Below are 14,427 nucleotides of genomic sequence, written 5' to 3'. Positions count from 1 at the left end.
GTGCAAACCCTTTTAAAATGATATCTTCAAGATGTTTTGGACATGTTTGAAGGTGACAGAAACAGTAGTATATAGTTGCTTCAAATATATATTTGTATCCAAAGATTCCATCAATGCACTTCTTCATTGCTGCAGCACTTTGGCAGCACTCTTGTCTATTTTTGTTTCTTCTTTCTTTCAAATTACAACGAGATCATAGTTGGAATCCAATGGAAAATTTTGATGCTTTGTCATCTTGTTAGTCCCGTTGTATATTAAATGATAAAATATTAGTCTGAAATTCCAGGTTAAGTCTCATTAACGGTGTAACAGAGGGGGCTTATAGCTGACCTGTATCAAGAAGGAATAATGAAGAGGTCAAGAAGATGATGGATGTTGAGGGAACAAGCTATATATTTTGTTTGCTGTATCCTAGGAATCTAGAAATATTAGCAAAGTAAAAATGTGGAGAGATGAACCTTAAATTACAAGCTCAAACTCAATCACGTGGGCTGATACACAAATGTACTAAGATGAATTTTTAATATCCCAAATGTTTCCAGAAAAAAGGAACAGCAATCAAGGTCCTTGAGCGATCCCACAACAAGACCAGCCTCAAGTTGGGGGTAAAGAAAACATGGCAATCTATTTTACAACAATTTTGCAGTATAACTTGACAAAAAACATATGAGTGCATGGATTATTGTTGATCTCTCTCTCTCTCTCTCTCTCTCTCTCTCTCCCTCTCTCTCTCTCTGTTTGGGGCCCAAAGTTGGGGGCTTGCATATGGCCCATGATTGGTGAACATTTATTTCCCCTCACAAAAGAGGGTGGTGGGTTTGTTAAACTTAGCCCACGCGTTTTTCACTAACTATACCGTGCAACGTCTTGAGCCATATTTCTTTAATTCCATCACCTCAAGCAAATACACCATCACAATTTACCTGTTACGGCAAAATGAAGACCAACATAAGCTATACTCTGGGATGTAAGCTGTAGCTGACATCAGGACATTGCGATGGGAACCACAAAGAATAAGTTTCACAGGTCTAAATGAAGTTGGATTGTAAACCAGCTGAACGTGACCTGGCAAAAGCAAAGGACTTTGACATCGGCAAAGCATGCAGGAGGCAGACCTGCAGAATAAGTCATGATCAAGAAAATTAGTGGAGTACTGAATCCAGTAGTTACTCCCATCTTCAATTATTGATGCATCAATATATCTTATAATGAAAGATTCTAAATCTTGAAATCAATTTAAATCTGTAACGACATAACAATTAAAACCATACACAAAGCATAAGAACAGCAAAAAATCACAAGGGATTGTACCTCAAAAGTGCTGGTTTAAGCTCCATGCTCTTCTGTGCTCGTCAGCCCAAGGATTATACTACCACACCAAACAGGGGCACCTAGGCTTTCCAGAATTCTAGATTTCCTAAACTGAAGTACGAGAGGAAGTTAATAAATAAGGCTCCTGCATGGCATTGTCACAGGCCTCATGTTTGGATCAAGATATCAACATAAATTTCATCAGATGCAGAAGAAATCCAGAATTCATTTGCAGCTGTTGCCGCTGGAAGATATCTTTATGTTACTCTCTTCAAAAACTCCATGCTATAATCATTTAAATCACCATTAAATTTTACTTTCGATCTGAAATCCTATTCTTACAATATTGTTGGTGGCTACCCATCATGCAGATATCTCAATGGTGGATGAATTCAGGTGATCTTAAAATTTAATAAAGCTTCAGAAATTCCATATATATTTTCTAGTTGCAATCTCATTGTCAAATCCAATTTTCCTAGTAGTTCGTAAATCCTTTCGCACTCTGGGTGAAATTTATCATCAGCAACAAAGCTATGGACCTCATTCCTTATCTCAACCATGCTCTGTGCAAACATCTTCTTTAACTCCTTCTCCTTTATTAGAGTTCTAATTTTTGCCACATTACCCCATTTCCCATCAACAGCATATATATTAGATAATAGAATATAGTAACCTGCATGATTAGAATCTAAGCAGAGAAGATTCTTTGCTGCCAACTCTCCTATCTCAACATTGTGATGAATCCTACATGCAGCAAGCAAGGTACCCCAAACATGGGGCTCAACTGGAACTGGCATTCGGTTTATAATGTCCATGGCCCTGTCTAATTCTCCTGTACGGCCTAGAAGATCGACAACTATGCCATAGTGCTCTGAAGTAGGACCCAGTCCATAATCATTTACCATCATACTGAATATTTCAATCCCCTCCAAAACCAAACCTGCATGGCTACAGGCAGATAAAATAGAGAGGAAAGTGACATTGTTAGGTCTAGCTGCAGAACCCTTGACCATCAGTTCAAATAACTTTAATGATTCTCTCCCTTTTCCATGAATTCCATAGCCAGCAATCATAGCACTCCAGAGAACAACATCCTTATCTATAATTCCTTTAAATACTTTTATTGCATAGTCTAAGCTACCACATTTTGAGTACAACTCTATGAGAGAAGCCCCAACAAAAGGATTACTATCAAAGCCACTTCTAGTAATATAACCATGAAGGCATACAGCTTGACGAAGAATACCTAACTCTGAAGAAGAAGCAAGAATCTTTACCATAGAAACAGCATCAGGTAGGATTCCACTAGATAGCATATCTCTGAAGACCCTTATAGACTTGTCAGCCATCCCAGTTTGAGCATACCCACTTAACAAAGCAGCCCAGGAGACTACATCTTTCCTAGGCATTTTTCTAAAGACATTAACAGCTTCATTAGGTGATAAGCACTTCATGTACATATCAATCAGAGCGGTGGAAACTGAGACTTCTAAATCAAAACCTCTCTTAGTTGCAAGTTCATGAATCTTCTGACCATTGTCTAGATCACAAGCAACTGCACACGCTTGAAGTGCACTAACAACAGTAACTGCATTAGGTTGAAATCCCTGGTTGATCATTTCATTGAAAACACGCAATGCTTCAACAGCAGCCCCATTATGAGAATAGCAACCAATCATTGAGCTCCATGATACAACATCTTTCCCTACCATCCTCCTAAATAAATTTTCCGCTACTTCCACGACACCTGTCTTTGCATACAAATGTAACAATGCGTTAACCAAAGATAAATTATTTTCAAACCCTCTCCTAATGACAAAACCATGTACACTCCTTCCAAGCTTAAGATTCATCAACTTAGCACAAGCAGAAACTAAACTAACAAGGGTTACACGATCCGGTTCAACACCCTCCTCCGTTACCATTCTTGAGAAAAAGGCCACAGCCTTTTCAAAACAACCATTCTGCTCATAACCACTCACCATTGAAGTGCACAAAACAACATCAGGTTTCTCAAACTCTTCAAAAACTTTCAACGCATCACCCATTTGGCCACATTTTGAGTAAAATTCAATCAAAGCAGAACCCACAAATAAATCCAATCCAACCTTTTCATTTTGCCTCAAAAACCCATGTAAAATTTCCCCTTGTTGAAGCAACTGTAACCCTGCACAAGCCTTTAAAACTATAGACAGAGTAAAATTATCAGGTTCATTTTTGTCACCTTTTTCATTAGATATCATGTTTTTGAAAAGAACCCAAGCTTTGTTCCATTGTTTTTGTTTAGAATAAGCTCTAAGAATTGAGTTCCAGAGATAAACAGTTCTTCGAGGCATTTCATCGAACAGTTTCTGAGCTTCTTCAATGGAAGTAAATTTAGCATAAATAGAAGTGAGCTTTGTGGTGAAAAAACTGTCATCGGAAAACCCAGTTTTGAGAAGTAGTGAGTGTAATTTTGCTGCTGATTTCCCATCGTTACATGCTTTGAATAAATTGACCAAGAGTTGCCTCCTTTTCATCTGTAATTTGGTTATCTCTTTCAACTTCAGATTTTCTTCCAGGTGCCTTGACAGTCTCGAGTTTTCCTTAACTTTTAAAAGAATGCCTTACTTTTTGGGTGCACAGAAGAGCAAAATGCAGAAACATGTTAGCACCAAAATTAGAGCAACCCAAATGGCTATATACAAAATCAATGCTCCCCTCTACCTTTTCCCCGTTACACACTGAAAAGAAATATTTGACATAAGATCCAGATACCAGATATCTTTCCTAACGCATGATACCAACGACACATTATTTTTTGAAAACTTTAACCCAATATATTAATTTTAAGGAAAAAATAAAAAATATCCATCTTTAAGTTGTATTCGAAATTTTAAAAATTTTTATTAATTTTTAAAATAAACACTCTATTCAAAAACAAATTACTGTTAAATATATAAATCCAACAAATCAATTGTTAGTATTTTCAATAATTTAATAACGTGATAATATTAAAAAGATAATTTTATTATTTATTAATTTTAAAAATTATGATTTTATAATTTTATTATTTTTATTAATTTATAAAAAACCCACAGATTGGGTTCCTTAGCGAAGCACTCCTTTGGGAACTTCGATGCTCTCCAAATCGGGCTTTTTAACAGAGCACCGATACTCCTTTTGGAGAGTTCGATTTAGGGCTCCTATGGGCGCCCTAGTGCTCTCAAGGAGTACTGATCTGGTGCTTTTTAGGAGAACACAAGGTGGAGATGGGTGATCGACTAGTGCAAGAGACATCATCAATCGACTTGAGAGAAAGAAAACAATGGAAATAAGAAAAAAAAAACATATTAGACATTTCATAGTTAACATTAACGTCATTTAGACATTTGAGACAGAATGTCAATTTTGAAAATTAATGGATCTCCGTGTAATTTTGATCAAAACCTAAATAGTAGGGATATGTTATCTTAATTTTTAATTATAAGTAAAAAGCTAAAAAAAAGGAAAAATTACTCACACACTTTCGAATTTTAATCGAAATTTCAAGTAAATCCATTAGTTTTCGAAATGAACAATCCCAAAAAAATATCTTCCATTGGACGCATGGGTTCAACCATTAATCAATAGTTAATGTTTTTGTTAATTTGATAATGTAGCAATATTAACATGATAATTTTATCCTCTATTAATTTTAAAAATTATTGTTATATATTTTTTATTAATTATTATATTGTTTTGAAAAAAATTAGAAAGAAGGGTGAACATACCAATGCTCCCTTTCCCTTTTTTAGGGAAAAATATTGATTATTAAAAGACTAAAATATCGATTAAATTAATAAAGAAAGATATTTTAGTTTTTTATAATTTTTGTTAACGGTGTTTACACTTTGAGGATAGAAGATCTATTTTGAAAACTAATAAACTCACTTAAAATTTTGATTAAAATTTAAAAATATGAGAGTATTTTATAAAAAAAAACAAATGTAATAAAAAAATGGGCCGTTAAACTATCAATGCCTTTAGCTTTCTACAGGCTATGCCAACATGGCCCGTTAAATAACACTGGTAAGTCGGTACAGGCTATTAACACTATGGGGTTGCTCATTTTAACGATATTTGTGCTGGCTAGGCGTGGGTGGGATATCTTTATCCTCTTGTTAAATGCAAACTAGTAAGTAAGAAGGCTTACTTCCATAGCACTAATTAATTCATTAAAATGATGGAAATTTAAAGAAGCTTTATAAATTTAGGTTCAAACGGTTTTTCTTATTTATTTAGGAAAAGAAAATTCTAATCCCATTTCAAAATAAAAAAATCATGTACCAACCTTTAAACCGAATCAAACATTATACACCAATCACTAACTACTAAACCAAATGCTTTGATTCAATTACTGAGCCAATTCTCGATTACAATTTAAGCTCGAAATTAAGTGCTTGTGTTATGCATCCCATATCAGTAAAAAATAAAATAAATCAATCTTAAATTTATAGATAAAGAGTTTTCTCCACCGATTAGCCATATTTTTAGACTGAAAACACAAACACGTGACACCTGCCTGCATCTTGAAAAGAAATTATCTCGGACTAGGATGTTATGACTCACTGATCCTTGCATATTTATATCCCCAAACTCAAAAGGGTTGAATCCAGTTCCCCACTCCCCCACGATCCCGAGAAAGAGAGGGCGTTGGGTTTTTAAACTTGGAGCTACTCGTTTTTCATCCATATTACATAGGATAGCATGCAATGTTTTTCTTATTCATTACTTCTCTCTCCACAAGCAGAAATGCACAAACAAGTAAGACATCACTAATTAAATGTTGCGCCAAAACGAAGACCAGCGTAAGCTATTCTATGGGAAAGTATGGCTGACATCAGGACATTGCGGCATGAGCTGCAAAAGAATTAATTGCAGAGTCTATTTGCAGTTGGACTGTACACCAAGGCAAAAGCTAAGGTTTTCACATAGGCAAGCAGGCAAAAGGCAGCTTGCAGAACTTGTCATGGTCAAGAATATTGTGGAGTAATGAATCGGGTCGTTGCTCAAATCCATCACCTTGTCAATATGCATGATATGATTGCTAGAGCCAACTTTAGTCTGTGACACATTCTCCCCAACAAACAGCCACAAAAGCAGGAGCAATTGCTGTGGCAACAAATGGTCAAAAAGAAAAAAACAAAAAAGAAATACAATTTATATCTAGACTAATGCTACTTTGAATTGGTGTTGGACACTAGGGACTTCTATGTTGCTCCTGCAACCTATCAATTTTCATGAAGTACCCATATTAGACACATATACAACTCCTCAAAGTGGGTTATGCCTATTGACTATGACCCTCCACATGTAAGGAACAACTAAGTATGAAATTAGATGCAACTAAAAGACATTTTACCATTCACACCCAAATCTTAGCAACATAGGTGAATCATATCATTGTGACTCAAACATAGATCATGAATGAATGGGTGAATGGACAAACAGATGATGAGTGAGAGATAAGATTTTTGGGTCTCCAACAAGACAACAACAAAAAATTAAATAATTCTGTATATCAGCCCGTGGTCTAAAGTATTGCTGACTGACATTTTCTACTTTCAATACCAACAGGAAGTAAAAGAGAATGGTGACAAGTTCATCTCAATTCCAGACAGAGGCTAACTTATCTGTCACATGCAAATGTGCCGTGAACTAGAAAACAGCAGAACACACTTCATACATATTCCATGCTGAAAATCATATCTCATTTCAATTATATGATTCATACGAATATCCAACATCGCATGCCTTCGTATCAGCACTAAACTATAAACTTCTGGTCCAGAAAGATTGTAACATAGATAGTCATTATCTGGTTATAAAACTACATAGCATTCAATGTGTATTTTGAAGGACGTCAGCAGCAGGCCGAAAACCTTAACATTTTCTAACTACCTATACTAAATTTCAAGAGCACAAGCATGGTTACACAATAAATGTATATTTTCATTCCAAAATAAACATGGAAACAAGCAGATAAGAAAGTGCATAAAATTGACATTTATCCAACATGCAATGGAAATATAGCATAAGTCGAGAGATTATGAGGTTGGGAAAATTTGAGTAACAAAGTAGAATTCTCCCTAACATTTAAGTAATTCTTGACTAAAACTAATTTTCAATCTTGAGACTTACATCTCTGACAGAAATACATGTGCTCTACTATGTTCAAATGATACAAACTTTGTTTCATTAAAACTTTCAAAACTGCTTCCTCTTGTTCCTGAAAAGTTTGTCTCTTTTTGCATAAACATAAGAGAGAGCAAGGAAACCAACTGCACAAAATGATAGTGAAGCCCATGGAAATGGTGGGTCCTTGAAACAAACAAGTGACGCTTCAATTTCTTGTGATGCAGTGTATACAAGATTGTGCATTGCATAAAGATCATGATCTGAGGACCTTATGTAATAGAATGCCATCTCAAAGTCAAAATGTGACAAAGAAGAAACCGCTTTGTCCAGCTTATACCTGAACAAGTGCCACCTCTGTATGAACTCAACATGCTGATTCTGTTTAAGGAGATTTCTATCCCCACCATGTGCATATACAGATTCAAGAACATCGATAGCACTTGTTATACTGTAATTCAATGACGTCAAGAGAAAATTTCTCCGAGCTGCATCCTTCTGCACGAAAGACAATGAGGAAATCTCCGAAAATGGTCCAAAAGGTGTCTGACCAACACTCCATGAGTAATCCACCAGCGTACTATTATGCGTAGGGCTCCACAACAAATGAGTCGGTGACACTCCCCACATACTCTGTAAAAGTGAACCAACAAGTGGCCTCTCCAGCTCCCTCGTACGTGTAAAAACATGACGACCATTACAACTGTAATCACTCACAGTCTGAGCAGTCTTTGTCCTAACAGCGATAACCATATCTTTAAATGCAACAGACTGATGATACCGATCAAGCAACAAAATGGTGTTATAATCCAAATCAAACACATAAATAGGAAGCACCCTGCTACCCAATTCCTCCTCGGGCAACCCTGCAACCCTCCTAAACTCCTCAGCTGAATCAGACAATATCTGGTGCAAACGCTTTGAATCCAAATATTCGCTTACAATTAAAGTATAATTATCAAACAGGAACCTCGAAGTATATGAATTGATAGACCTAGAAACCGCAAAAGAACAAATAGAACACTCCTCGTACCTAACACTGTACCTCTTAAACTCTAAAGTCTGATTGCCAAACAACAATTCACCATCATTTGCCTCATCATGAAACTTTTTTATAATCTGATTCCAATCCAAACCGCTTGAATCCTTACTTTCAGAAGCGTGAACATGAATAAACTGAACAGTTAAAGTATTCTCAAAATGAACAGGAATTCTCAAAGGAGGAACAACAAGTACCTGATAAGCACTGTATATCAATGAAGCCAACTCCGAAAGCAAGGCCTTTTCAGATTTGGGTCTTCCATGTAAGGCCGCTAAAGGGTGAAACTCGCCTCTTGGAAGTACCCCATCACCGGATAAGGCCGGTCCATAGTCAACCGGACCAGCCCCGAGATCAATCCAAAGATACCTTTTTTTGCCTGTCCAAAGGGTCCCTAAGCAATTGGTGTAGCCCGCGGAAGAGTCAGAATGAGTGTAAGAGTAAGCGTAAGGTTGCTTCGAGGAGAGCCCGAGATTGAGAATGTAAATGTAAAGGGAATTGTCGGTTTTATCAGAGTCGAAATGGCGGAAAATGATGGGGTCGATGGTGGAATATGGGACGGAGAGGAGAGGAGAGCGGAGGGAGGAAGGAGTAGAGGAGATGGCGGAGGATAGGGCGGCGGACAGGGAAGAGACGAGGGAGGAGGAAGAAAGGGAGATGTCTAGGTGGAGGGAGTGACGGACGGAAAGAGAGTGGGAGGACAGAGAAGAAGAGATGAGGTGGAAATGGGAGGAAGTAAGGGACGATTGGAGGAAGGAATTGAGGACGGAAGGGGAGGAGGAAGAGAAGGTGGGGCCCACAAGGCGGATGTGGAGAGGTATTGGGAGGGAGAGGGAAAGGAGGTCGGAGATGAGGGAAGGGATGGGGAGAGGGCCTGGGCCGGAGGCGGCAAGGGATTTCTTGAGGGAAGAAGCCAGGGATGGGAAGGGGTCGTTTGTGGATTTGGGGTCCAGGTGGGATTGGTGGGTTAGGAAGGAGTCTAGGCCTAGGATTGGGGCGGAGGTGCTGGGGACTGCGGCGGTGCAGAGGAGGAGGATCAGGAGGAGGGCGGCCGTGGGCATTTTTTATTTTGGAGGGTGGTTTGGGTTGTTGACCGGTGAATCTTGGAAGAATTGCTCTATCCTTGCCAGATGAGATGGATGACAGTCTGGTGTGGATCCAGCAAAGTCATCTCGTCTTGGTGAGTGGCGAGGGTGACTGAGCTCAGCGTAGTGGACTAGACTAGGGAAGAATACAACATCTAATTGTGGGTGGCTTTTCGAATGGCAGTCTTGTGAAGTTGTTGGTATAAATATTTTGTAACAGTAGTGAGGAAATGAAGTCAATTATGACTAGCATAACCCAAATGGAAGCCCACTGCTCAGAGCAGGCTTTAAAGGTGCTAGGCAGGACGGATGTTAAATTTTGCCATTTCGCTTTAGCCAAGGGACGTCTACCATTGTCAATGAGCAATGTCAGGACAAGTTTCCAGAGTTAACCTGCCCATGGATTCAAACCACTTTTCCATCATAACCCCGGAGTACAGCATCAACGGAACCTCATTCTTCTTCCTAAGGGAACGCTTATGCTTTACATAATGCACTAATATTCCCACTGAAACAATATCGGAAAATAAGAAAATCAAACTCCCCTATAATCTGATTATACCAAAGGATTTGATAGCAGCTAAATTTATATATATATATATATAAATCATGCTGGAATAAGAGATACAAGCCCATCATTCATCACATCCGTCAGAATCATTATATGATTGTGTACCCCAAAATTTTGAAACATTCTGATCATTATCATATTCTACAATAGGACGAGTTGCAGTGGAGAAATCCTGAAAACGAACAAGTCCCTGACTTTCACCATAACTGGCAGTAACAATGCTACATGCATTTACAGCCATGGCTGAACACCTGATATTGGCACTCCCAAGCTCTGGGTGATTACAAAGCAAAGAATTTGCTTTCGTACCTGTTTCAGTTTCCCAAGCATTAACAAAGCTATCCCCCAGCCCTCCTGTAACTATTTTATATGGATCCATGTGTAATAGTGTCACTGAACCGATATGACCATCCAACTCGGCAACTGCTTCTGGTTTTGACGACTCCTGGCCTCTCCTTATATCCCAAAGCATTGCTCTGTGCATTAAATGTACACTTTCTAATATTAGTTTAACAAACAGAGATTTAAAAATCTGATATTCCTACTAAACTGCTTTCAACAAATGGAAAACTTTCAATCAGAGAAAGACCTACTCACAATAGATAAAAGTTAACTGTTGTTAGTAGTAAATGAAGGAAGATAGTATGCAAGCCCATATATCCTCAGATGAACTAATTTGTTGTCTAAAACACAGCACTTAAGTAGTACAGTTCATAGGGTAAAAACAAAGAAAGCAATCCTCTAACAACGGACTGCTCCATCCACACTTCAATTTTTATTACTAGACAATAATACCCACTTGAAGGGAAAATTAAAGCCAATGGATTCATCATCAGAAAAGGTCTTACTTGCCAAATCCCCCAGTGCAGATTAAGGATTTTGAGGGCATAATTGCAAAGGAGTATAATCTTGGTTGATATATTGCTACAGTGTGGACCCTTTGCAATGTCCTCAAATCAACTATCACAACAGAAGAACCAGCAGCAACATAGAGCAAGGCTTCATGGCATTTCATGTCCACTGGTGCACCAGCAACAGAAGTCATTCCTACACAACATGAAGAACGAATAGCTGATGACGTAGTTGTATCCCAAACTCTCACCTGTAAACCACAGAATGGTGAAATAGTACTACACCTATTCAGAAATCTCTAAGTGGAATCATGAAAACTAAAAATCAGGTGATGTTAAGAAGTGAATGTTCAACAGGAATTGTGAATAAGATACCTTAGAGTCCTTTGACATGGTCACCAAAAGGGATGTTCTGTGCCTGGAAGAATTATGAACAAATCAACTATGGATTATAACCAAAGAAACTATAAATCAAAGTTTAAAGAATATACAACTTAAACTTTAAAAGTGTTTGTTAGAAGTTTTAACAGTGAAGGAAAAAGGAGAGTTTTCTCAAAGAAAAAGAATGCATACCCTGCAACTGACATTGATGTAACAGGTTTCTGATGCCCATAAAGTGTAGCCTTTAAAGCTTGTTGGCCACGTTTTCCACTAGAGCTAAGGGACCAGAGGCGAACAGTACCATCTTCCCCACCACTTGCCATTACTTTGGCACCACCATCACCTAATAATTTATCTGACAATGTGGAAACTGCACCATTATGACCTCTAAAACATCGTTGGCAAGCACCCTACAAACAGAGCATGCAACCAGGATATTTCAACAAGCAACAGAGGCTAAGAAATAGATAGGCTGAGCATTCTATTTGTACTCCAAACACAACACCAGTACTAATGAAGAAGCAACAGAAATTGTTTATAACATGTATGCCCTCCTAGTCAGTCCAATGCAAGGAATCACAGGCTAACAATTTAACTCTGTTGAAATGGAAAAAACACGACAATGCTTGGTGTGATACCTTCCACCATAGACGAATCGAGTGGTCGTAACTTGAGGTTACCAAAACATTTTCTTCTCTTTGTGTCTCACTTCGAACTAAAGAAGTTTCACGAAGTGGAAACAATCTGCAGACCAATGAATTCATGGGTTAAAAACAACTATAGCTTTTGCATATGAATATACCCCCTTTTATGACTAATATCCATGAAACACTTTGGATATAAATAAGCATATTGCTTTTAGCATGTGAACTCTTTAGTTAGTCATGCATGCTAAACTTGGAAATCAAAACATTACAAGAACAACAACAAATTATAATCAAGAAAGTCAAGCTCCAAATTGTGAATGCGATTTGAAGAAATATGCATTAATATCTCGATACAAGTACTACTAGCTTTTTGTAGTGAACCACAGACAAGGTCAGTTATTCTGCAAGGAAATCCATCAGATTGTCTCACCTCATGCATGTAATTCTTGCATTATGATCACTCATTCTGACAAGCGTGCCTCCACTCAAAAAGCTGTCGGTTTTCATCCTTTTTATCACAGAACCCTACTAAACAAAGTTAAGTAAGCTCTCAAATGGCGATAAAAATTACAAAGCATCACCGAATAAAAAACACGATTAAGATCAGTAGAGGTCATACTTGAGAAAAGATTATATCGTTCTTATCGAGAAGTATATGGTCGAAATGGCTTGCTTCGGTATACAAGTCCAGAACAAAAGGATCAGCAAATTTAAGCTGATGCAATGCGGTACGACAATCCAAATAGGCCTTCCTCACACCTAATGAAGAGCTGGATAGCATTTCCAGCGGCCAACGCTCCCTAATACAATCAAATAGAGAAAATAAAAATCCACCTAAAAATGAAAAGAAAAATATGAATATATTCATCTATTCTTAAATTTCTTTTATTACAGCTTCCTGGAATCTATTTTTCAGTCTGATTTTACTTAGAATAAAGAAAATGAAATTCGAGCGTGCAAATAATTGCCTCAAAAAATATCCTCGGTTTTAAAATTAAGACTCATAATTGGAGTTACTTTTGTTACTGAATGCGATTTACATAAACACTTCCAAGCGAAGAAACCTGAAGCGGTGGAGCCAGATAGAGTCGGAGTAAGCGACTTTTTTCAGGAATTTGGAGGTTATGGCGAGGTTTGAGAGGTCCTGAAGGCTAAGGTAGGCGGCGCAGTGAGCCAATGAGTCTTCGTCCAAATCGGTGATCTTTGTTGCCGCTTGCTGCGGTGAAGCTGGTGGCGCCGCCATTTCTTTTTCTTCTGAATTATAGAATCAAAATTTGGGGAAAGGAAGAAGCTTTTACTTCACTTTCAACTCCTCTAATTTGGAGAAACATTAAACAAGAAACGTTTCCTCCAAGTTGTTGTAAAAGAATTGATGGAAACCCGAAGAAATGAGAGATTTATGTATTATTGATACAATGCTTGGAATGAAAAATAATTGTAATATAAAAAAAAATTAATTGTGATACAAATGGGAATGAGGTAACCTTATTTACGGTTGAAGTCATCAATAACTATCATAATATACATCTCTAAATTATATTATTTTATTAACAAATTTCACATTATTGCTTAAATAATATCCATATATAAATAAATCTTGAAGTATTTAGAATATGGATAATATATTTATCATTTATCAAATTTACTTTAATTTGAATTGTTTTTATGTGGTGTGATGTATCCATATTCCATAATACTTCCTCTTGAACGAAACACCATTTTGGTGGCCTAATTAGATGTCCTATTACTGCCTCGTTAAAAACCTTAAGCCAGAAAAACCTAATAAGATAAAAATCAAACAAAAGGAAAAAAGATTGTAGTGCACTAAATTCATAATTGCTCCCCTCAATTGAGCCATATTGCCCCTTCTAAGGTAATTGATACTTTGCCACTCTAAGGGCAAATCAATCTTTCGCTGCATTCCAATGCCATATTGTAATTTCTCAAATGTTGATGCTGGCAATGATTTGGTAAAAGGATCTGCAAGATTATTGGTAAAGCGAATCTATTTAAACTTGTCTACTTTCTTGGAATTCATGTGTCACGACTCGGAACTCCTATCGAGCTCGTGACAACCGCCGCGACGTCTCGATCGACATTCATCACCCGGAATGTCAACCGAAACCCCGCAAGGCTTTAATATCAACTTCTCATTTCCCCTGTGGGTAATTGTTTCCAAATACCACATTCTAAAAGATTTTAAACTGTTTCCAACTTAAACAAATAAAATAATAATTTTCATCTCACAAGGGTATTTTGGTCATTTATCTCAAAAATCTCAAAATCATCTAAAAATATAGTATGTAAGTGGAAAACACATATTTCAAATCAAAAATAATTTTGGATGTCTAAAACATTCGTTTAAAATGGAATTATGACTGTCATA

At 37.3% G+C, this 14,427-nt stretch overlaps 3 protein-coding genes across 3 annotated transcripts; all 3 read right to left on the bottom strand.

Annotated features, from left to right (window-relative positions):
* Positions 1-503: 503 nt before the first annotated feature.
* LOC18601460 (Tetratricopeptide repeat (TPR)-like superfamily protein) lies at positions 504-4,076 on the bottom strand. Its single transcript, XM_018118822.2, has 2 exons — positions 1,312-4,076; positions 504-1,115 (listed from the first exon to the last, which is right to left on the bottom strand). Exon 1 carries the CDS (start codon positions 3,828-3,830, stop codon positions 1,704-1,706), a length of 2,127 nt encoding a protein of 708 aa, XP_017974311.1. The 5' UTR covers positions 3,831-4,076; the 3' UTR covers positions 504-1,115; positions 1,312-1,703.
* Positions 4,077-7,315: 3,239 nt separating this feature from the next.
* Positions 7,316-9,853, bottom strand: LOC18601459 (uncharacterized). The gene is made up of 2 exons (XM_088805580.1): positions 8,704-9,853; positions 7,316-8,613 (listed from the first exon to the last, which is right to left on the bottom strand). Exons 1-2 carry the CDS (start codon positions 9,565-9,567, stop codon positions 7,540-7,542), a joined length of 1,938 nt encoding a protein of 645 aa, XP_088661706.1. The 5' UTR covers positions 9,568-9,853; the 3' UTR covers positions 7,316-7,539.
* A 267-nt stretch (positions 9,854-10,120) lies between these two features.
* Positions 10,121-13,469, bottom strand: LOC18601458 (uncharacterized). Its single transcript, XM_007032400.3, has 8 exons — positions 13,106-13,469; positions 12,661-12,841; positions 12,472-12,566; positions 12,033-12,138; positions 11,587-11,804; positions 11,389-11,431; positions 11,011-11,264; positions 10,121-10,638 (listed from the first exon to the last, which is right to left on the bottom strand). The coding sequence occupies exons 1-8, from the start codon at positions 13,282-13,284 to the stop codon at positions 10,227-10,229; spliced, it is 1,488 nt and encodes a 495-aa protein (XP_007032462.2). The 5' UTR covers positions 13,285-13,469; the 3' UTR covers positions 10,121-10,226.
* Positions 13,470-14,427: the final 958 nt, after the last annotated feature.

The sequence above is a fragment of the Theobroma cacao genome, chromosome 4, assembly GCF_053813885.1.
Source record: "Theobroma cacao isolate CCN51 chromosome 4, ASM5381388v1, whole genome shotgun sequence".
Taxonomy (NCBI): Eukaryota; Viridiplantae; Streptophyta; class Magnoliopsida; order Malvales; family Malvaceae; genus Theobroma; species Theobroma cacao.
Note: the sequence above shows the minus strand (reverse complement) of the source record. Positions and strands in the feature narration are given on the sequence as shown.